At 53.6% G+C, this 21,344-nt stretch overlaps 1 protein-coding gene and 1 non-coding gene across 2 annotated transcripts; one reads left to right on the top strand and one right to left on the bottom strand.

Moving 5' to 3' along the window:
• Window positions 1-573: 573 nt before the first annotated feature.
• LOC148091898 (U1 spliceosomal RNA) lies at window positions 574-738 on the bottom strand. Its single transcript, XR_015715491.1, has one exon. It is a non-coding gene; the product is annotated as a U1 spliceosomal RNA (small nuclear RNA).
• Window positions 739-15,126: 14,388 nt separating this feature from the next.
• On the top strand, window positions 15,127-20,755 carry SET (SET nuclear proto-oncogene). The gene is made up of 8 exons (XM_087823051.1): window positions 15,127-15,264; window positions 16,755-16,812; window positions 17,421-17,563; window positions 17,912-18,015; window positions 18,120-18,233; window positions 18,965-19,135; window positions 19,217-19,363; window positions 19,869-20,755. The coding sequence occupies exons 1-8, from the start codon at window positions 15,192-15,194 to the stop codon at window positions 19,890-19,892; spliced, it is 834 nt and encodes a 277-aa protein (XP_087679177.1). The 5' UTR covers window positions 15,127-15,191; the 3' UTR covers window positions 19,893-20,755.
• Window positions 20,756-21,344: the final 589 nt, after the last annotated feature.

Raw genomic sequence — 21,344 nt, 5'->3', positions numbered from 1 at the left:
GCCCGCCTCCGCCCGCCCCGCTGGCCTGTCTCCCCGCAAGGAAGGAACCGGCCAGGACCCTCCCGGCGAGCCCCTCCTGAGGCTGGAGAGATTCGCACACAGCCCCGGGCAGGTCGGGCGCAGTGGGGGTGCTGCCTGGTGGCCCTGGCAGGAGTGGGGAGGGAAAGCCGCCTGCGGGAGGTTTAGGAAGGAAAGGAGGGAGCAGAGAAAGGGGTGAGCGTTGCTGGGCAGCTGAGCCCGGGAAGGGGTGTGCGCGGCAATTGGTAAAACCTGAATTGGGGGAGAGAAACATCAATAATGAGTGTCATTGATCACGCCCCGTACTGGGGATTGAACCCACAACCCCGGGCATGTGCCCTGACCGGGAATTGAACTTTGATCTCCTGGATCCTAGGTCAATGCTGAACCACTGATTCTGTTGCATGGTGTAGAATCTCAGGTGGCCATTAACACTTGTTATTTAGGTGTTTAAATGTAGCAAAATGTTTGCAGCATACTAGAGATTTTTATAAAATGCAATTTATATACAGTATCTCCTGTTTTTATAACAATATGTTTCTCTCCCATTTCCCCCAGGGGAGAGCGTGAACACAGTCCCCCGCTATCACGAATCATGCAGTCAAGTTTCCCACATTTGGGGAAATTGCAGGGGTCAGCAATCCAGACTGCAGTGGATAAAAGCCTCTCCCTGGGAAAACCACCTTCGTGGTCATGGTACCTCCCCCGCCAGGTAAGTATGCTTTTTCTTTTTAAAATTAATTATTTTTCAGTTACAGTTGACACCCAATAGTATTTTATACTAGTTTTAGGTGTTTCGGTGGGATTCTTAATATGCTAGTGGCCTTTGACTGTTGAGTCGCGGCTACCATCATTTTGTAGGAATATTCTTACTTTTTCCTGAAAAAGCAAGGAATTCGGTGCCCTCACCAACAGCATATGTTTATAACAAAACCTAGAAGCGCAGATCCAAATATTGATAGTGGTTATCTCTGGATAATTTAAATTTGGGGTTTTTTTAAAAAGATTTTATTTCACCTCTCTGCCTTTTATTTATTTATTTTTTAATTTTCTAATCCCCACCAAGGACATGCTTAGAGAGGAAGGCAGAGAGAGAGAGAGAGAGAGACGCAAGAGAAACATTGATGTGAAAGAGAAACATTGATTGGCTACCCTCTATATGCACCCCAACCAGGGATTGAATCCAAAACCCAGTATGTGCCCTGACCAGGAATCGACCCGGACACCGTTTGGTACATGGGACCATGCTCCAACCAGCTGAGCCACTCTGGCCTCTGGCCAGGCTGGGCAATTTCAGTTTTATTATCTCTCTCTGTAGTGTTCAAGTTGTATGTGGCTTATATGTGAAAGGAAAGGAGCAAGTGAATGAACAAACAAGCAGACAAGTGCTTAGCTCTGCTGGACGGCATGTTGTCTGTATATCATGGGTGAGCAAGGCAGTGGGGGAGACATTTCCAGGGTGGAAGTCTTGAGCCACGTGTGTGCCAGAGGTGGAGGAAGGAAGGCCACCTGGTCTCTGCCCCTCATGCACCCTCCCTCCACCTGGGACGCTCCTCCCTGTCGTCCTGATCTTCAGGCCTCCTTGGAAGCGTTACTTCCTCAAAGGGCCAGATCCCAGGCCCCTGGCGTTGGCTCTCAGGGGACTGAGTTTCTCTCCTCCTGAGTGTTCCTCAAAATTGTAGCTAAGTAACTAACGCGGTAGTAATGCCTGTTTTTGCCCCCGTGGGTCAGCTCCACTAACATGGGGACCATAGTGGGTCCAGAGCCCACACAGTCAAGACTCGCTGAATGAACGGCTAGCCATCAGGAAGAGCCCCTCGTAAATCTCAACAGGGCCTTGCAGGAAGCCCCGTGTCTCCTACCTCCGCTTCTCACCGCAGAGTTCAGTGCGCTCAGAGAACGTCCGGCTGCATTCAAGGAGGCTCCTGCAAAGGGTCAGGAAAGGAGGCAATCCCAGATTTACCTTCAGCCTGGCCTTTTTTATGAGTTTTGTTCTTTTTTTCAATTACAGTTGACATTTAATATTGTTTTAGTAGATATTTATGTGGCTTACAAAGTAATCCCCCCATAAATTTAATACCTGCCTGGCACCATACATAGTTATTACAGTATTATTGACTGTATTTCCTAGACGATATCCTAGTTTTAAAACCCTGGTGACAACTTTTTTATGAACATTCAACTCTGTTTAGTAAATGACTCCATTTTTTTATTAATATTCTTTATTTTACTGATTTTTAGAGACAGAGAAATGTCGATTTGTTGTTGCCCTTCCTGATGTGTCATTGGTTGCTTCTTGTTTGTCTCTTACTGGGGACTGAACCCGCAATCTTAGCAAGTCGGGATGGCTCTTTAACCAACTGAGCCACACTGGCCAGGACAGATTCACATAGTTTCAGAAGAGCCTGGCTGCAGTGTGGAGAGTGGGTTGTGACAAAGGAGATTCCCATAGCCCAGGACCGCCCCACGAATTCAGGGTCTCGAAGGTGGGTTCTGGAATTTCCCTGGACATCTTTCTCTGCTCTGCAGTTTAAGATCCACTTAAGAAGAATTCTAGAACTATTTAGAGTAAAAGCAGCATCATTGAAACAAGAGCCTCTTAGAAGGGGAAATCCACCCGGCGGGCGTGGCTCAGCGGTGAGCTTTGACCTATGAACCAGGAGATCACAGTTCCATTCCCGGTCAGGGCACATGCCCGGTTTGTGGGCTCCATCCCCAGTAGGGGGCGTGCAGGAGGCGGCTGATCAGTGACTCTCATCACTGATGTTTCTATCTCCCTCCCTCTCCCTTTCCCTTCCTCTTTCTCTCTCTAAAATCAATACAAAAATATTTTTTAAAATAAAAGAATTTAAAATAAATAAATAAAAGAAGGGGAAATCTCACGCAGTTCTGGGCAGTAGGCAGTATTACCTCCAAGTCACTCAGCAGGCTTCCCAGCTCAGCCCTACCAGCCGTTCATTCGTTCATTCATCCAGCGAATGATTTCCTGCACCTCCCGTGGGTCAGACACCGTGCTCCGGAGCAGGTGACACCACCAGGCAGTCCTGCTTTCTTGGAATTCACACTCCGAGCATTGATACTGTCCACATAATTACAGGGTGGAACGTGCTTTGAAGACCCTTGGTCCTCATGGTGAGGACTTGGTCACCACTGGGGAGGTGGAGAGTGGGGTGGAGAGGAAATGGTGTTAACAGGCCCCACCTCAGGCCCCTCACAGGAGAGAGCACAAATAACTGTTTTATTCAACAAGTGTTCATCCAATGCCTGCTGTGACCCAGGGACTGGAAGGAAAACACGGCCAGGGAAGGGAGCACTCCAGGAAAAGGTAGCATCTGAGAGGTGAAGCCTTCAGTCCCTCCAGGCCCCAAGATTCCTTGCCTACCCCGTCCTCTCAAAGCCCTGCTGCTGTCTCCTCCGCCCAGCTCAGGCCCCAGCCCATCCCCCCACCCGGAAAGGCCCAGCTAGAGGGTGGACTGAAGACAAAGGAGCCTAATAAACTCTTTAAAACAGCTTTGCCAGAGCTGGAGCTAGAGAGCAGGAAGGAAGGGAAGGACAATGGGATGAAACCCCCGCCCCTTTCCCAGCTGGAGCCCAGGAAGAGAAACCCTTCTGCACTCAAAGGCCTGGCTATAGGATGAACCCCAGACCTGAGCAGCCATCCGTCCACCTGGGATCAAGCAAGGACGGTTTTTCTTAGGACCTGCTATGCTAGGTGTGAGCCCCACGCTGGGCTGGTTTATCAGAACGTCATGGAGGGGAGTTCGGCATCTGTCAGTAGGGTTTCAAATTTTGGCTCTTCTGTGCAGTTGCTGTGTGACCTCGTGTCCTTCCTGACCCTCTCTGTGCTTCAGTTTCCTCTGCCTGGAACACCTGTCTCCAGCTCTGCAATGCATTGGCTCCTTTTTATTTCCTAAGTCTGTGGGGCTCATCTTCCCGTAGAACAGACGGTCGCAGGTTCGGTTTCCTGTTGGGGCACATGCCTAGGTTGCAGGTTTGATCCCTGGTCAAGAAAGGAAAAGTGTCCTTCCCCGTTGCAACCCCGGTTGGCTGCCTTCTCCACGTGGTGTTACACATTCGCTGTCTGTCTCCTGCTTTGCAGTGTGTGTGCCCCTCTGCCCCTGGCCCGGACTCTTGTCTCCTCGGCCTCCAGGGTACCCACCGTGAAGGAACACACAGAGCGTGGGGTGAGAACGGTACCTGCCACACCTGGTCATTGTGAAGATGAAGTGCATCTGAACAGGAGCCAGGATTAAAGCACCGTCCTGCACAAGGTCTTCGGGGCTGGTGGGAGCCTACGGACGGACAGTGGAGGCGGAGGGTTAGCAAGAGGGTGTCCACGATCCCAAGACCCAGGCCCTGCCGCCCCCATCACGGGTACTGAGGCTCGGAAAGGAAGACCGATGTGCCGCACCGCTGGGTATGTAGCTTCGTTGTTGTTTTTAGGAAGCAAATAAGCAAATCAGAATTTACTCAAGTGCCCTTCAGTCAGTTACCTTATAAGGTCACAATGTATTTTATTTTGTTTTAAACCTGTGTGCATTTTCTTTATGTTTTCTATTGATGTTTTTAGAGAGAGAGGAAGGGAGAGGGAGAGAGAGAAAGAAACATCAATGATGAGAGAGCCATTGATCGGCTGCCTCCTGCACGCCCCCTACTGGGGATCAAGCCCACAACCGGGAATCAAACCATGACCTCCTGGTTCATAGGTCGATGCTCAACCACTGAGCCAAGCCAGCTGGGCCTCTTTTTAATGTTTATTTATTGATTTAGAAAGAGAGGAAGGAAGAGAGAGAAGGAGACAGACATTGATTTGCTGTTCCACCCACGCATGCATCAGTGGCTGATTCTTGTGCGTGCCTGCACTGGGGACTGAACCCGCAACTTCAGCACATCCGGACAATGCTCTAAGCAGCTGAGCTTCCTTGCCAGGACTATCATACCTTTTCTATTTTTAGACACACAAGTACTTAACATTGTGTTACTATTGCCTCCAGTATTCAATATAGCAACATGCTGTAAGGCTTGTAGCCCAGGAGCAACAGGCTAACCCGTGGAGGGCAGGCCACCCAGGTCTGTGTAGGTTCCCTCAGTGATGTTCGCACAACAAGGTCGCCTCTTGACACACTTCTCAGAACACATCCGGTCGCTAAGGGGCACGACTATAAATTACTGTGCTGGACTGACCTCTTCCAGTCTATAAAACGTGTCATGAATATGACTTTCGTTCCCGTTCATTCGGAGGAATAAACCTGTAATAATGCCCAGTAAAATTCCTGAAACTGAAGACAAATGAAAGAAGCTAAGTTCCACCACCGATGAAGGTGAAGATAAAGTGTCGGACATAAAAGATGACATGTATGGTTTCATTCATATAAAATGTCAGAAGCACCCGGCCGGCGTGGCTCAGCAGCTGAGCGTTGACCTATGATCCAAGAGATCGAGGTTCGATTCCCTGTCAGGCCACATGCCAGGGTTGCGGCTCGATCCCCAGCAGGGGGCGTGTAGGAGGCAGACGGTCAGTGACTCTCTCACCATTGATGTTTCTATCCCTTCCTCTCCCTTCCTTTCTCTAAAATCAATAAAAACATTAAAAAAAAAAAAAGATGCATAGTGAATGCCTCTCATACAGCTAATGCTCAATAAACGGAGCTGTAGCTGTCCTGCAGTGCACACAGATAACTAAGCCAGACCGAGCTTTGACTGTTTTGGAAACTTCTGAGTCCCGGAGGGAGCCTGGCCTCAGGGTTGCAGAACATCCTGAGCCCATCGACTTTTGGGTGGGGCGGAGGGAGACCATTTGTTGCCTCCACCTTGCCTGCTGCCGGTTCTGGAATGGAGCAGAGTCACACAGTTGCCTGGTGACACCTCTGGGAATCCAGGAAGTTAAAATTTTGGAAGCTTTGGAGGAAAGGAAAGGTGCGGCCTGGTGTTTTGAATGTTAAGCCTTGTGCTCAGTGAGTCTGTACCTAGATCTAAATACTGGAACTCAGGTGATTTTAAGAACTGTAGACCTGGCCAGATAGCTCAGTTGGTTGGAGCGCTGCCCTGATACGCCAACACTGTGGCTTCAACCCCAGGTCAGGGCACATGCAAGAATCAACCCATGATGTGTAAATGGGTGGAACAATAAATCCATGTCTCCCTCTTTCTCCTTTTCTCTCTCTCAAATCAATAAAAAAAAATTTAATATATTTTATTGATTTCAGAGAGAGGTAGAGGGGGAGAGAGAAACATCGATGATGAGAAAGATTCACTGATCAGCTGCCTCCTGCACACCCCCTGCTGGGTATCGAGCCTGCAACCCAGGCATGTGCCCTGACCGGGAATCAAACCTCGATCTCCAAGATCCTAGGTCAATGCTCCACCCCTGAGCCATGCCGGCCGAGCAATAAAAATTTTTTTTTTAAATGCAATATATTCATAAGGTTTAAAATTCAAAATGTGCAGCAGGGTAAAGAGTGAAACATGTCCCTGTATCCTGTCCTCTCTTTTCTCATCAGTCCCCTCCCCAGAGATGGCGGAGTTATCACCTTCATGGGAGTCCTCCTATTAAGTCCTTGTGTTCCAGGAACACAGGGAAATAAGTGAAAGTGTTTTTTTTTTTCTATCCCCCTTTTATACAAATGGTAACATGCTAACTACTTGATTTAGGACTGTTTTCACCATAGCTCTGGTTCCCTACTTGTTTTCTTGGTTGCAGAGAATTCCAGAAGCCTAAAGAAGTTAGGTTGTTCCCAGTCTTTTGCTACAAATTGCCTCATACAGGTGTCATCTCTCAGCAGAGCAATGAATCTGTAGGATGAATTCCTAGAAGGGGAATTTCTGGGTCAAAGGTATGTGTTCTTCTACTTGCTACTCTTATGGTTAAATTGTACCCACTTAAAGCTGCAAGAGGCTGTATCCATTTAAGCTGTCGGGACCTCTCTTCACACCCTTCCCCAGCAGCGTGTTTCCAAACCTGGATCTCAGGTTGGTGGGTAAAAAAAAAAAAGATATCTCAAGGTAGCTCTAATTTGTATTTGTTTTATGAAGCTCCCTTAGGCCACTCCTCAGTCAGCCCCTTCTTTGTTTTTCTGGCATGGGATTAGGGTTTGCGCCTCTGCTTCCAGGAGTGTCTTTTGCTGATGCTCCCAGACCCCTCCCTGTGCACATCCTACTCCTTCTCTCTCTTTTTTTGGTTAATTGTCACCTGAGGATATATATATTTTAAAATATGTTCTTATTGATTTTAGAGAAATGAAGGGAGGAGAGAGAGAGAGAAACATTGATCAGCTTCCTCCTGCACGTGCCTGGACTGAGGGACCGGGGACTGAACCTGCCACCCAAGTACGTGTCCCAGACCAGGATTCAACCCTGGTACCTTTGGTGTGAGGGCCAACACTCTAACCACTGGGCCACACTGGCCAGGGCTCCTGTTCCTTCTCATTGGCCACCCAGTCACCTATTCCTGCTGTGGTCTGGGGTTGAGGTGACTCCCAAAATTCATTAAGAGAATTTTCATTTTTGTTTCCCATACTGTTTTTGGATAATTTCTGGGGTGAAAACAGGGAAAAGATGACCCTTTTGTCCTCAAATTGAAAACCCTAAAACAAGGAGGCAGGTATTATTATGGCCCGTTTTATAGATGTAAACACTGAGACATACACTGGCCGTCCCTGTGAGGAAGGGATCCCACAGCCCTCGTTCCAGCTGTAACTTGGTTATTTTCCTCATGGCCTGAAGGAAATCACTTGTCTCAGGTCTCAGCTTGCTCATCTGTAAAACCAAGACACCGTGACTTTCCAAATGTCTTAGAAGGAGCCCAAAGGTCCTCTGAAGCTGAGGAAGGGCGGGATGGAGGGGAGCAAGAGGTGATGGTGGGGATCTTCCTCCAGAGAGACCTCAGCTTTTTACCGGAACTGACATCATTGACTTATCCCTGAGATTTATTTTGTTAAGAGAGTAATTGATGGGAAACACAAACGGGGGGGGGGGGGGAATCACTGGACTATCCCAGATGTTGCAAACTCATGGCCCATTGGCAGAAAGTGGCCCGACCACATATTTCATTTAATTCACAAAGTTTTATTTTTATTTGATTTGAGAGAGGGAGAAACATCAATTTGCTGTTCCACTTATTTATGCATCATTGATTGATCCCTGTATGTGCCCTGACCGGAGATCGTACCAGCAACCTTGGCGTATCGGGACAATGTTCTAACCAACTGAGCTATCTGGCCAGGGCAATTATTGCTAACTTAAAAATCCAGAGATTTCACATAAAAATGTATATCGCTGACTTCTCTTTAGAAAAAAGAAAATATCTGGCAACATGGGATTTACAAATCACACAGGTAGAGCAAGCCCCAGATCCATAAACGGAGCGTCACCAGGGCTCCTGAGGCTGCAGGTGCACGCCCTCTTTCAGTGCCATCCTGCTCCAAAGCAAGGGTAACCACACCCAGGACTTCTAATAGCTAACAGCACAGGCCAGTTTAAACTTTTTTTAAAAGATTTATTTTATTTTAATTTAAAATTTATTTTTATTTTGTAAAGAGAGAGAGAGAGGAAGAGCAAGGGAGAGAGAAACCTGGATCGACTGCTTCCTGACTGGGGATTGAACCTAAAACCTGGGTATATGCCCTGACCAGGAATCGAACCTGATACCGTCTGGTGTATGGGACAACACTCAACCATCTGAGTCACACCACACCGCCCAGGGCTAAGACTTATTGATTTTAGAGAGAGGAAGAGAAACATCGATTTGTGGCTCCACTTATTTACGCATCATTGGTTGATTCTTGCATGTGCCCTAACTGGGAATGGAATCCAAAACCTTGCTGTATGGGGACAACGCTCTAACCAACTGAGCTACACGGTCAGGGTCAGCATGGGCCAGTTTTGCCTGTTTTTGTACTTAATACAAATGAAACCACACGGCCTGCCGTCTTTTGCGTCCTGTGTCTTCTACTCAACGTGAATTTTGCGCTGCATTCCCATCACAGGGCAGGTGGCTGCAGCTCACTTGTCTCACTTCTGAGTTCAAAACCTCACAGCATCCATTTGACCACTGATAGACATTTGTATTGTTTCCAGATTTTGGCTTGTATCAGTCTTGTCCCTATACACCTTGTAGCACACACTAATCACACTGTATCGGTGTAGCACACTAATCACACTATGTATCGGTGTGCACAGGCATGCACCTCTGTTGGGGGGACAGAGCCCGGAGCAGAATTGCTGGGGACACAGCCAGCCAGCACGGAGGTCCGCTTGGGTAGAGCTGGGCACAGTTTTCCAGGGTGACTGTGCCGGCTGACCTCCACTAGCTTTTGCGGATTCCACTCGCTTGCCTTAGTCCTAGTTACTGCCCCACCGGGCCCAAAGGCACTGGGGGCTTGGGGCTCCCAGAGGAGATGCCCTCAGCAGCTTCCAGCTCCTAACCCTTCTATCCTCTGAAGTGCCGGACGAATGAAAGGCCGTGCTCCGGGGTACCTGCCTGTTGCTCCTCCTCTGTAATTCTCGACTGGGAGCCCTTTACTTCAGGATCGCTTCCTCCAAGCTGAGACCTGGAGGCTGGGAACCAGCAGGCCGGGCACGGCGGCGGCGGGGGTGCGGGGGCTGAGAACGTTGCAGGCTGAGGTCAGGCACAGTCACATGTGAGTTTTCTGCAGGCCCAAGGGGAAAAAAAGAAGCGGTCAGCACAGCCCGCGGAGGGGGTTCGGAGCGGGCTGGGGGTGCGCTGCCGGCGTTTCAGTCCAGACCCCGAGGGTCCTGGAGGGCGCAGAGCGCGCCCCGTAGGAAAAGCGCCGAAGGCCCCGGAGGAGCTGGGAGGACCAGAGGTGGCCCTTGATTGGCGGGTGGGCCAGGGACAGGCTGGGGGAGGGAATGGGGTGAGGCCCACTGTCATGTAAATAGCCCCTCCGGGCAGGGCGGCTCCGGCCGACTTAAACCGCGCGCACCTGGGCGGCCGCCGCGCTCCCAGCTCCCGCCCCGCGCGTCCCGCCGCTCCCGCCTCGGGCGCCCCGCACAGCATGGCCCCCAAACGCCAGGCCGCGCTGCCCCCTCAAACGAAGAAGCCCAGGCTGCCTCCCGCCCCCAAGCCGGAGAAGAAACCCAGCGCGCAGGACCTGCCCAAGGGAGGTAAGTGCCGGCGCCGCCTTCCCCGGGGAGCGGAGCCGGCCGCAGAGCGCCGCCGAAGCGACTTAAGTTTTGGGGTTTTTGTGTTTTTTGTTTGCCTGGTCTCTTTCGAGAGTTTTGAGATGTGACCCCCAAACTCCCCCTGAAGGGTTCCAAGCGAGAGGGCGAGTGGATTAGGTTCATGGGCAGGAGGAGCCGGCGCGGGAGCTGGGGGACCCGGAGCACGTGGGAGCGCGTCCCTGCCCCGCGCCCGCACCCACGGGCGCCTCGCGGGCCCCCACCGGCTTCCGGGAGCCCTTGTCTTGGTTTGCGGCGCCGCCAGCCAGCCTGGGGCTGGGGGCCCGGGGTCCCCTCCGCTCTCTCCCCCGCTTCGCCTCCCGTCGGGTCCGCGCGCTCCCCGCGGCCCCCCCGCCGCCCGCAGCCCCGGGCTCCCCGGCTCCGGGCCCCTCCTCCCATCCGGCCCGCGGCGCCCGCCACGTGACCCCCGGCTCGCGCCCTCCCGCGCCTTCCCGGCGCCCTCGGGTGCGCCCGTTTCCAGGGCCCCGCCCGCCTCTCCCGGGTCCCGCCGCCTCCAGCACCTGTTCCCCGTGTTCGCCTCGCGGGGCTCCGTGCTCACCTGGGACCCCGACGCCCAGCGCCCCGGCGTGACCGCGCCCCTGCCCACCTGCGCGAGCCTCGCCCTCGACCCCAGCCCTCTGCTGGACTCGGGCTCAGCCCCGGGGCGTGCGGGGCTCCAGCTCCCAGGGGCGCCCCAGCGTGGCCCCTTCCATCAGGACTTTGCGATTGTGGGTTTCCTGTCTGCTCTTCTCTGCGCCCCCCCCCCATTAACCCTTTAACTTGGCGGTGAGGGCTGCGTTTTGCAGGCTCACAGCGTGGAGCTGGGCTCGAAGTGGACTGTTCTGGTGATGAGGCCTCCCTGCTGGAGGGAGATGGGCCGGCGCCTTAAGGGGGCCGGGTTTGGGAAGGTGGAAGGCGGGAGAGCACTGCCCGGGGAAAATGTGACCGCAGCCTCGGTGGGGTGGGGTGGGGTGGGGTGGGGTAGGGTGGGGGGCCCGTGGGTTTCCTTTATTTTGCAGACTTGGAGGTGGAAGGAGCAAGAGCCCTCATTCCAAGTGCTCTGGGGTGTGTGTGCGTGCGTGTGCACACTGGGTGACATGGCAAGTCTGACTTAACTGGGCCTCGGTCCAGTGGGATGCAAAGACCTCCTACCTCACTGGCCGCCGGTGTGGCAAAGCTGGAGGCCGGGGCTGAAACCGGGCTTTGTCTGGCTGTGTGACTTGGTTGGGCAAGTGACATCATAGCCTGTGTTTCTTCCCCCGTCTGCAAAATGGGCTCAACATCACCCGCCTCTTAGGCTGGCTGTGAGGCGGCTTACACAGAAGTAAAACACTGAAGACCCCGACTGGCACATAATCTGGGCTCTTGAGATGGGTCAGTTCCTTCCCGCTTGTGAGCGGCAAAATGGAGATGAGTCTGCCTGGTCTCCCCCCGTTTAGCTTCCTGGGAGAAGTAACAGGACGGGACCCGTAGGTGCACCACAGTCCTCCTGAGGTGGTTCATCCAGACCCGGATGACAACAGCTCGTGCCACTGGCTGGGCACGGCCCTGCCGGGCACTGTGCTCAGCACTTCTCTGCCCATCAGCCCTCACAGCAGCAGCATGTTGCAGGGAACAGCCCCATTTTACAGATAGGAACAGGGAGGCCCAGACATGGGCGTTTGTGTCTGCGTCGAAGGCCATCCCCGCCAAGATCTCCTGGTCCCCCTGGACGCTGCTGGACTGTAGGGAACATAACAGCAGCACCCCTCTGCTCCAGCCTGTAAGCTGTGGGGTGGGGTTCTCCTTCTTCACAGAAGCTGGGAAGGGGAGGAATTCTGTGCGAGGTGAGAGGCCCGGGAGTGCTGGAGCCAGGACGAGACTACTGTGAGCCAGGGCACAGTGGTGAATTATCTCCTGGTGTGTCCAGGCCACTCCCTTGTTTACTGAAACTCTCCCCTTTTGCTTTCTCTTTCTGTTCCACTTCCTTGTGTGTGCTCCTGGCATTCATCTTTTTATTAATTTTTATTTTTTTTTCCTTCTTATCGAATGTTGGATGACATTGGTTAATAAAATTATACAGTTCAGCCTTGCGTTCACATGGAGCGCTGGGAGAGAAAGGTCAGGAAGCGGGGTAGGAGGGTCCCAAGGGCTGGGATTGTGGGCGGGCTCTGTGGAGCCTCCCAGGCGCCTGGGAGACTCAGGTCCATCAGGCATGGGCAGGGGGCGCCCTGGGTCGCTGATGCCTACCTGAGAGCCCCAGCCCTCAGCACAGCGGTTTTCGGAATGTTTCATCCCCTCTGTGGGTCATGAAATCATTTTAGTGGAGCACACCCTGTGTTTAAAGGAAAGAAAACAGAACATTAAGGGTCACATCACTGGCCCTGGTTAGGGCACATGCAGGAGGCAACCAATGGATGTGTCTCCCTCACATCAGTGTTCCTCTCTCTTACACTCTCTCTGAAAAGCAAAGGGAAAAATATCCTCAGCTGAGCATTAAAAAAAAACAAAAAAAAAAACAAAAGCAAAACCTCTTAGGGCAGGTGCTTTGCTGTCCACTAGCCTGGATTAGAATCTTGGAGCCCGGCCGGGCGTGGCTCAGCGGTTGAGTGTCGACCTGGGATCCAGGCGATCGGGGTTCGATTCCCGGTCAGGGCACATGCCCGGGTTGCGGGCTCGATCAATGACTCTCTCATTATTGATGTTTCTATCTCTCTCTCCTTCTCCTTTCCTCTCTCTGAAATCAATAAAGATATATTAAAAAAAAAGAATCTTGGCTCTGCCACTTGCATAAAAAAAAAAAAGTTGAGCTCAGCTGATGTTGCTCAGTGGTTGAGCGTCATTCATAAACCAAGAGGTCACCAGTTTGATTCCCAGGCTGCTGGCTCAGTCCCCTGTAGGGGGTGTGCAGGAGGCAGCTGACTGATGTTTCTTTCTCATCGATGTTTCTGTTTCTTCATACCTCTACCTTTCTCTCCAAAAATCAATTAAACATTTTTAAAAAGATATTTTGTAATTACTTTTTATTTTTAAAAAATGTATCTTTATTGATTTCAGAGAGGGGAAGGGAGAAAGAGAGAGAGAAACATCAATGGTGAGAGTCATTGATCGGCTGCCTCCTGCACGCCCCCCACTGGGGGGTCAAGTCTGCAACCCAGGCATGTGCCCTAACTGGAAATTGAACTGTGATCTGGATCCTAGGTCGATTTGGCTCAACCACTGAGCTTCACCTTCACCCGGCTGGACAAAAAAAAAGATACTTCCTTAAAAAAAGTTGAGTTTGTCTGTGAAATGAGGATATTGATACCTACCTTGTGTTTCACGAGAATTAAATGAGAAAATGCATGTGCTTATCACAGCCTGTGGTCCATGGTATGTGCTTCAGCAGTGCGCTAGAGCCTGGGATTTCTGTCCAGCTCTGTTCAGTAACATCACAGTGGCAGGAGGAAGTTGGCCATGGTGAGAGTATTTATACGCCACCGAAATCAGCAAATGCGACAAGTCAGGGTTTTACTAAGTTTCCTTTAAGCCTGTGCAATTGGGATAGGTTTGGGTTGAGCTGAACTCAATTGAGAGTCAGGTTTGGAGCGGAAGGATTAGATGCAATTCTGGGATTTGGGGAAAGTCCCCAGAAGGTATTTGTATTCTGTATCCATGGACTGGATGCCAGTTATTTAACATGTATCAATCGCTCGCCACGGGCTGTCTTGCGTAATAAAGGACACTGCAGAATGTGCTCGCTGGTCTCAAATTCTGTTTACAGATGCCCAGGGAAGCTTTTTAAGGCCCGCGACTGGGCGCCCTGGAGGAAGGGGTCCAGTGACGTGCACGTGTCGCACCTGGAAGGCATTTAAATAGGAATGCCTCGGCTCGACGCCACGGTTCAAGACCTGGCCTCTAAAGCAGGCCTCGGTCCTATCATCTCCGACAGGGCGAAATGCATTTATCATCTTCCTACCCGGTTGCTCAGCGAGGCGCAGGCTGGCGCTCAGCGCTCGGTAGGGCGCCTTGGAAGCGCTGGGCCCTGCCCTCGGAGGATTTCCCCGCGCAGACGGTCCCCCTGGTCAGCCTCTTCTGCATTTTACCATTTTATAACCTAAATAGGCAGAGAGGGGGGTTGTGACTTGTCCCCCGGCACCCAGGAAAAGGCCGTGGGTGGACAGGGCAGCGCGGGGCTCTGCAAACACGCCCCTGCGAGCCGGGACGGCAGCCCCCCCGCCTGGGGCACAGGGTGGCGGCGCCCAGGGCGCAGAACCTGCGGGGTGTATTCCTGGGTCCCGCCGCTGCTGCGAGGCCTGCACTTCGGGGGTGGGCTGCGAACTCGCCTCGCGCGGCGGCGAGGGGAAGCCGCTCCGCCACCACGTGACGCGCCCGCCCCGGGGCCTGCGCGCCGAGGCCCCGCCCCCTGGCCGCCGCGCGCCGCGCCGTAGCGCGCAAATGTCCCGGGTCGGCTGGAGCAGGCGGAGGGGGAGGGGAGGGCGGCGCGGGGGGCCGGCCCGTACGTCGCCGCGTTCCTTCCTCCCGCCTCTTCGCCAGGCCCTGTGTCTCTGTGCCGAGGCCCCGCCCCCTCGTCCCGGCGCCCCAGCCAATGGGCGCGCGGCGCGAGCCTCTCCGGCCGGGGGCGGGGCCTGCGCGCGGGCCTGGCGCGCCTGCGCCCTGCCGCCCGCCCCTCGGCGAGAGGAGGAGGAGGAGGAGGTGGAGGAGGAGGCGGCTCGGGGAGAGCGAGCAGCGAGCTGGGTCGCGGAGCGTGAGTGAGGGAGCCCAGCCGCCCGCCGCCGCCGCCGCCTCCCCGCCGCCAGCAGGAGCCCGGGCCGGGCCCGGCGCGCCGCCCCAGCCCCCTCGTCGTCAGGCCGCGAGGGCAGCGCGCGCGAGCCGGGGGAGGGAGAGCGAGCGGCGCCGGGAGGAGGCGGCCGGACCGAGCAGCGCCCGCGCGCGTGTGGCGTGAGGGGAAGCGGCTGCCCGCCCCCTGCGCCGGCCCTTCTCCCCCGCCCCGCTCCCCCCGACCGCGGAGCAGCACCATGTCGGCGCCGGCGGCCAAAGTCAGTAAAAAGGAGCTCAACTCCAACCACGACGGGGCCGACGAGACCTCAGGTAAGGAGCAGGCGAGGCGGGGGCCGGCCCGCGCCGCCATCTTCGCCGCCCGCCCGGCCCGCAGGCCGCCGGTGGGGCCCGGGGGGCGCGGGGCGGACGGGCCGGCGCGCGCCCGGGCGCCCTTTTTTGTGCGCGCGGGGCCGGGGCCGGGTGGCGCCGCGGCGGCGGACGGCGCTGCGAGGCGGGGGCGCTGCGGCCTGCGCGGCGCGGGCGGAGGAGACCCCCCCTTCCTCTCCCGCCTCCCTCGCTCTCCTCCCCCTCCCTCCCTCCCGAGGAGCCTCTCTTTATTGTGCTCCGCCATGATGCCTCGCTCCCATCAGCCGCCGCCGCCGCCACATGGTGCGGCCGGACGCGGCCCCGCGCCCGGGCCTCCGCGCGGCTCCCCCTCCGCGCCCGGCCCGCGGGCGGCGCCCCCGCGCCCCCACCCGGAGGCCGGCCCCGGCGCGGCCCCCCGCCAGGAGCCGGGGCGGGGCGGGGGCTCGGGGAACACGCGGCCGGCCGCGCGCTGGGCCCGGGCCGCCCCGAGGATGCTCCTGTCGCCCCGGGCGCTCCCCACGTGGGGCGGCCACCGGGTCCCCAGGCTCGGCCGCGCGCTGGGAGAGCCGGCCTGGCGGGCGGCGTGCGGGGGGCTCTTTACAATGGGCCTTAGCAAACCCCCGCCCGTTCCGCGCGGGGCTCCCCGGCAGGGGGGCTGCGAGCCCGGGGTGGTTACCGGAAATGCGCCGGCGGAGCCGCGTCCAGGCCGCCTCACGCCCCCTTAGCCTGGAGGCCCCGCGGGCCTCCCGGGACAAAAGGGCACCTTCCCGCAGCGCGCCCCGGCCCCTTCCTTCCGCGCGGACTTTCCCGAGTCCGCGCCCGGCGCCCCGGGAGTGCGCGCGGGGCCGCGTTGGAGATCGGCCCGCCCGGGATGGGGTTGGAGGGGTGCGGAAGGTCAGATGCGAATCGTGGGGTTCATAGTCTAAGAAGGTGAGGGCGGTGTTGGCGGCGCGGGGTGGATCTTCGACCCCTCCCGGCCCTCGGCGCGCCCGGCGCTGTCCCTGGGCGCCGAGGGGCGTCCTCGGCCTCCTGCCGGGCGCCCGGCCCGGTGGCGGTGCCCTGGCTCCGGCGGGGTGGGTGCCTGTCCGCGCCTGTTAGCAGCTGCTGCTGTGCGCTGCGGGCCGGGATGTGGAGGACGCTTGGGAACTTTTGCGGACGGTTTGTTACCTTCCCAATAGGAACTTTCAGCGCTCGGTCTTGTTCTGTAACGTAACTCTGTAGAAAGTGCTGCACACGTTTCGAATCGCCTAACGGCGTGATTTGTGAATGGTCTGAATGTGTCAGCTACGTGCAGGAACACGTGGAGGGCATGCCTCACCCGCAGTTCCTTTTTTTTTTTTTTTTTTAACAAACAGCTTTATTGATACAACTCATCCCAGACAGTGTGAACGTCAGGGAAGCTAGATAAATGTATCTTAACTTAGTACTGAGTTTTATGCACCTTTTTCTTGCAGAAAAAGAACAGCAGGAAGCAATCGAACATATCGATGAAGTACAAAATGAAATAGACAGGTAACGTCTGTCTTAGAGTGCTTTCCAGAAGTTTTTGGAAGTGCGTCTTACTCTGGTGATCTCTAACCTGGTTGAGTCTGTGTCCACTGCCTCAGTGGAGATGGGTATAACTTCATGGGAATAGGAAGAGTCGGTGGTTTTTTGGGGGGCGAAATATTTGTAGTCACCAAAAAGCTTTGGATGAAACTACATTTACCTTGTGAAGACTGGGTCTGCTTTCATGGGCTACAGATTCTCCGAATTGCAGAGCGTGGACTTCTGGGCGTCAGTGCTGCTCTGACTTGCTTAGCAGTCTTTCCCCCTTGATCTGCCAGAGGGAGACCGCTGAAGTTAGGGAGGTGGTAGAACCGGGGAAGTAAATATACAGTGCTACCAGAATGTTCGGTTTGGGCACTTCTGAGCTGCCAACTAATTAGGTGCCTAACCCAGATAAAATTGCCATCTTAGTTTTGAATTTATTATAGGTACAAAAGTCTAGGGGATTCAGGTATTATAAGTAGGTGCTTTGCACTGTTCTAAAGCTAATGAGTAAATATTCTGTAGTCTCAGCAATTTTTGTATTTGTCAAATACAGTCATTATCAACATTTGTTTTTTCGTTTGCTTCAGACTTAATGAACAAGCCAGTGAGGAGATTTTGAAAGTAGAACAGAAATATAACAAACTCCGCCAACCATTTTTTCAGAAGAGGTCAGAATTGATCGCCAAAATTCCAAATTTTTGGGTAACAACATTTGTCAACCATCCACAAGGTATGTTACAGCAGAGCGTTGTTAAAGAGCGTGGGGTGCACGTCCCCTTGCCGAGCAGGGGAACGGGAACCCGTGATTGAGGGCTTGGTCCTGTGTGCTGGTCACACCAGAGGCGGAAACGCTTGGGGGCTGATAGTGCTATTTGTTTCCTTGGAGAGGGGTTTCTCTTGGGGTTTCCTTTAGTTGCTCGATGAAAAGGTAGTGACAACACGGACACTCGGGCATTGGGTTTTCAGCGAATAATGCCAAAGATGCTCCCTAAGTCCAGGAAATTTCTAAAGTGCTTTCACGAGCGCTGGGGTGGCTCTGGGCGCCCATGTCGGTTCACATGCCTGTCATTCGCCCTAGTGTCGGCGCTGCTGGGAGAGGAAGACGAAGAGGCCCTGCACTACCTGACGAGGGTCGAGGTGACGGAATTCGAAGACATCAAGTCAGGGTACAGAATAGACTTTGTGAGTACCCGCAGCTCTGGCTTTTGCCACTCTGAAAATTAACTGTGATCTGGTTTAGAAGAGCTGTGTGTATTGATGTCTAATCCTCTGATTACTTGTTGCAGTATTTTGATGAAAATCCTTACTTCGAAAATAAAGTTCTCTCCAAAGAATTTCACCTGAATGAGAGTGGTGATCCGTCTTCGAAGTCCACTGAAATCAAATGGAAATCTGGAAAGGTATTTGAGGAATGGCTTGGCAAAAAACATTTTGTCTGCTTTGGTTTAGTTGAATCGTGTACCAATACTTGGTGCTCTGGTGTGATGTGTTACGCAAGTCCTTAAAATACATTAAATCAGCTTGGTCGGAGGGGCTCAGTTGGATGAACATTGTCCTGTGCACGGAAAGGTTGCTGGTTTAATTCTCGGTCAGAGCACGTTGCCTGGGTTGTGGGTTCAACTCCCCATCAGAGCACAAACGGAAGGCAACCGATCCATGTTTGTCTCTCACATCAGTGTTTCTCAGTGTGTCCTCAGGTGCGGATGAAACAAAACAAACTCCAGTGTGTTAAGGTCAAATATAATAGCTTGGAGCTCTTACACGTTTTTATAGAGATGGACTAGTTTTTTTGGTTTCTTAATTTGTGACTGAGCTCTTCCAATGGGATGCCGCTTTCCAAAATCCATTTCCACCTGCATTTATTTAGTAAATTTAATTTATAGTATGTTAGGGTGGTGGTTGAGTGGAACTCGTTTTACGAAAAAGCCAAATTTAGGTGATGGTACAGATTTGACAGCAGCCTATAGGCCTGAGCTCTAGGCCTTTTTCTCTCTTGTAGTTTCTTACAGGTGATGACGTGCGGGACGGGCGTCTGCTTTTTGTTTTCCTTTGGGTTGACATCCTACTGCGTGAGTTGCAGGGAATTCAGGTTTCCGGGGAGCCTGTGTCAGTGTCTTCCGCTTTCGTTTAGGACTTGACGAAACGTTCGAGTCAGACACAGAACAAGGCCAGCAGGAAGAGGCAGCACGAGGAGCCCGAGAGCTTCTTCACCTGGTTCACCGACCACTCGGACGCGGGCGCGGATGAGCTGGGGGAGGTCATCAAGGACGACATCTGGCCCAACCCACTGCAGTACTACTTGGTGCGTGGCCCTGGGCGGTGGTCGGGCCCCGCGTGTCGTAACTGTCTGGAAGTGAGCCTGACGTGCCTCCTGGTCTTTCAGGTCCCGGACATGGACGACGAGGAGGGCGAGGGGGAGGAGGAAGACGACGACGAGGAGGAGGAGGAAGGGCTGGAGGACATCGACGAGGAGGGCGACGAGGAGGAGGGCGACGAGGACGACGAGGAGGAGGAGGGCGAGGAGGGCGAGGTGAGCCCGGGCCGCACATCCTAGAGGGGCCAAGTGACCCCTGCAGGGGCTCTGTAGGAGAGGGGCGAGCGCTCCTTCCGAGATGGAAAGGAAGCCCGGCGAGCTCGCTCAGGGATTGACCCCGCGCTGCCCTGGGGGTGGGGTTCCACCTCGCGACACCCGCCGTCCTCCCCTCGCCAGCTCCGAGTGAGGGGGCTGCGGTCACTGCAGCCATCTCGGCCCGAAATGCCTCCTGAGTAACAGACTGACATGTCTTACGCACTATAAAGCTTGTCAGGTTGGGTTTGGGTTGGGATGATTTGGTCTGAAAGGTGTCCAGGGATTGGGTCAGTGCTGAGAGGTTAACTTACCTGGGACAGCACCTCGGGGCCCCAGCCAAGGCGACACACAGGCTGTGACGTGCAGGTTCATAAGATTGTCCCATGGAGTCGGTCAGTCCCTAGGCCTTGTTGGGGATGACTCCAGAATTGACCCTAACGATTAACAGCCCACCTTTTTCTTACAGGAAGACGAGGGAGAGGATGACTAATGGAACACTGATGGATTCCAGCCTTTTTTAATTTTCTCCAGTCCCTGGGAGCAAGTTGCAGTCTCTCTTTTTTTTTTTTCCTCTTGTGCTCAGTCGCCCTGTTTTGAGGTCTCTTTTCTCTCCTTTACACCATGGTTCTCACCTTACTTAGGGGGGATGTATCTTGAGCAGAACACAGTGGGAAAAGAATCTCTGCCCCTTTCTGTTCCAAATTCATTTTTATCCCTTCCTGTCTCAAGAAAAACTTCATGGAATCAACACCACCGTGCTCTGTGGGAAAAAAGAAAAACCTTCTGCTCCCTTAGCCCTGCTGGGAGCCGGAGGGTGCTAGGCCCCTGTGTAGTAGTGCATAGAATTCTAGCTTCCCCTCCTTTCTCTGTATATTGGGCTCAGAGATTACACTGTGTCTCTCTGTGAATATGGACAGTCAGCATTTACCAACACGTACCTGTCTACTTTCTCTTGTTTAAAAAAAGAAAAAAAAAACTTAAAAAAAGGGGGGGTTATAGAAGGTCAGCAAAGGGTGGGTTTGAGATGTTTGGGTGGGTTAAGTGGGCATTTTGACAACATGGCTTCTCCTTTGGCATGTTTAATTGTGATGTTTAACCGACATCCTTGCAGTTTAAGATGACACTTTTAAAATAAAATTCTCTCCTGACGATGACTTGAGCCCTGCCACTCGATGGAGAATCAGCAGAACCCGTAGGATCTTACTTGGAATTGACACTCTATATTGTAATTTTGTTCCTGTTTATTTTTAAATTTTCTTTTTGTTTCACTGGAAAGGAAAAGATGCTCAGTTTTAAACGTTAAAAGTGTACAAGTTGCTTTGTTACAATAAAACTAAATGTGTACACAAAGAATCTGATGCTTTTCTCTCAGAACAGATTTCAAGTTTGACGTGTATAATGTATTGTCAAATTTTGTCAACCCAACTCCATATTTTTTGATACGCACTTTGCAGGATGACCTCAGGGCTGTGTGGACGGAGTAAAGGGACTCGAATCAGTGTGTTGATGTCTCCGTAGCTGGGAAACACGAGTACAACTTGCTATCGCTTTCTGAAAAACTTGCAATCGTGTGGAACCAGATTGCTCAAAACCCATCTCTGAGTGTGCTGTACCCTTAGTTTTGTCTATCCCAATGGCATTTTAAACAATGGGTCTGTATTCACCTGGGTATCATTAACAGTGCCTGCCACCACCAGACAGACTGGTGCTCTAGTGCCCGGCGCACAGGCTGTTGCTGGCTCTTCGCTGGCGCCGTGGCCAAGGAGACAGGCTCGCAGAGTAGGAGCCGGGCTGGATGGTTGAGAAACTCAGGACAGGAGCACTTTGTCTCTAGGTGCCAGCTATTTAGCTTACTCTCAAGTGGGACCCGCCTGTGGATCTGGGCGAGATGGTGGACTCTGCCGAATGCCATCGCACATAGGACATTTGAGGGAAGCTCCCT

Source organism: Miniopterus natalensis, chromosome 12 (genome assembly GCF_054644295.1).
Source record: "Miniopterus natalensis isolate mMinNat1 chromosome 12, mMinNat1.hap1, whole genome shotgun sequence".
Classification (NCBI taxonomy): domain Eukaryota; kingdom Metazoa; phylum Chordata; class Mammalia; order Chiroptera; family Miniopteridae; genus Miniopterus; species Miniopterus natalensis.
Note: the sequence above shows the minus strand (reverse complement) of the source record. Positions and strands in the feature narration are given on the sequence as shown.

Bases quoted from the DNA above. Each gene is read 5' to 3' on its own strand.
- SET (XM_087823051.1), top strand. From the start codon at position 15,192: ATGTCGGCGCCGGCGGCCAAAGTCAGTAAAAAGGAGCTCAACTCCAAC. The intron at 18,016-18,119 runs GTGAGTACCCGC...TACTTGTTGCAG, and splicing joins CAGGGTACAGAATAGACTTT to TATTTTGATGAAAATCCTTA. The intron at 19,364-19,868 runs GTGAGCCCGGGC...TTTTTCTTACAG, and splicing joins AGGAGGGCGAGGAGGGCGAG to GAAGACGAGGGAGAGGATGA.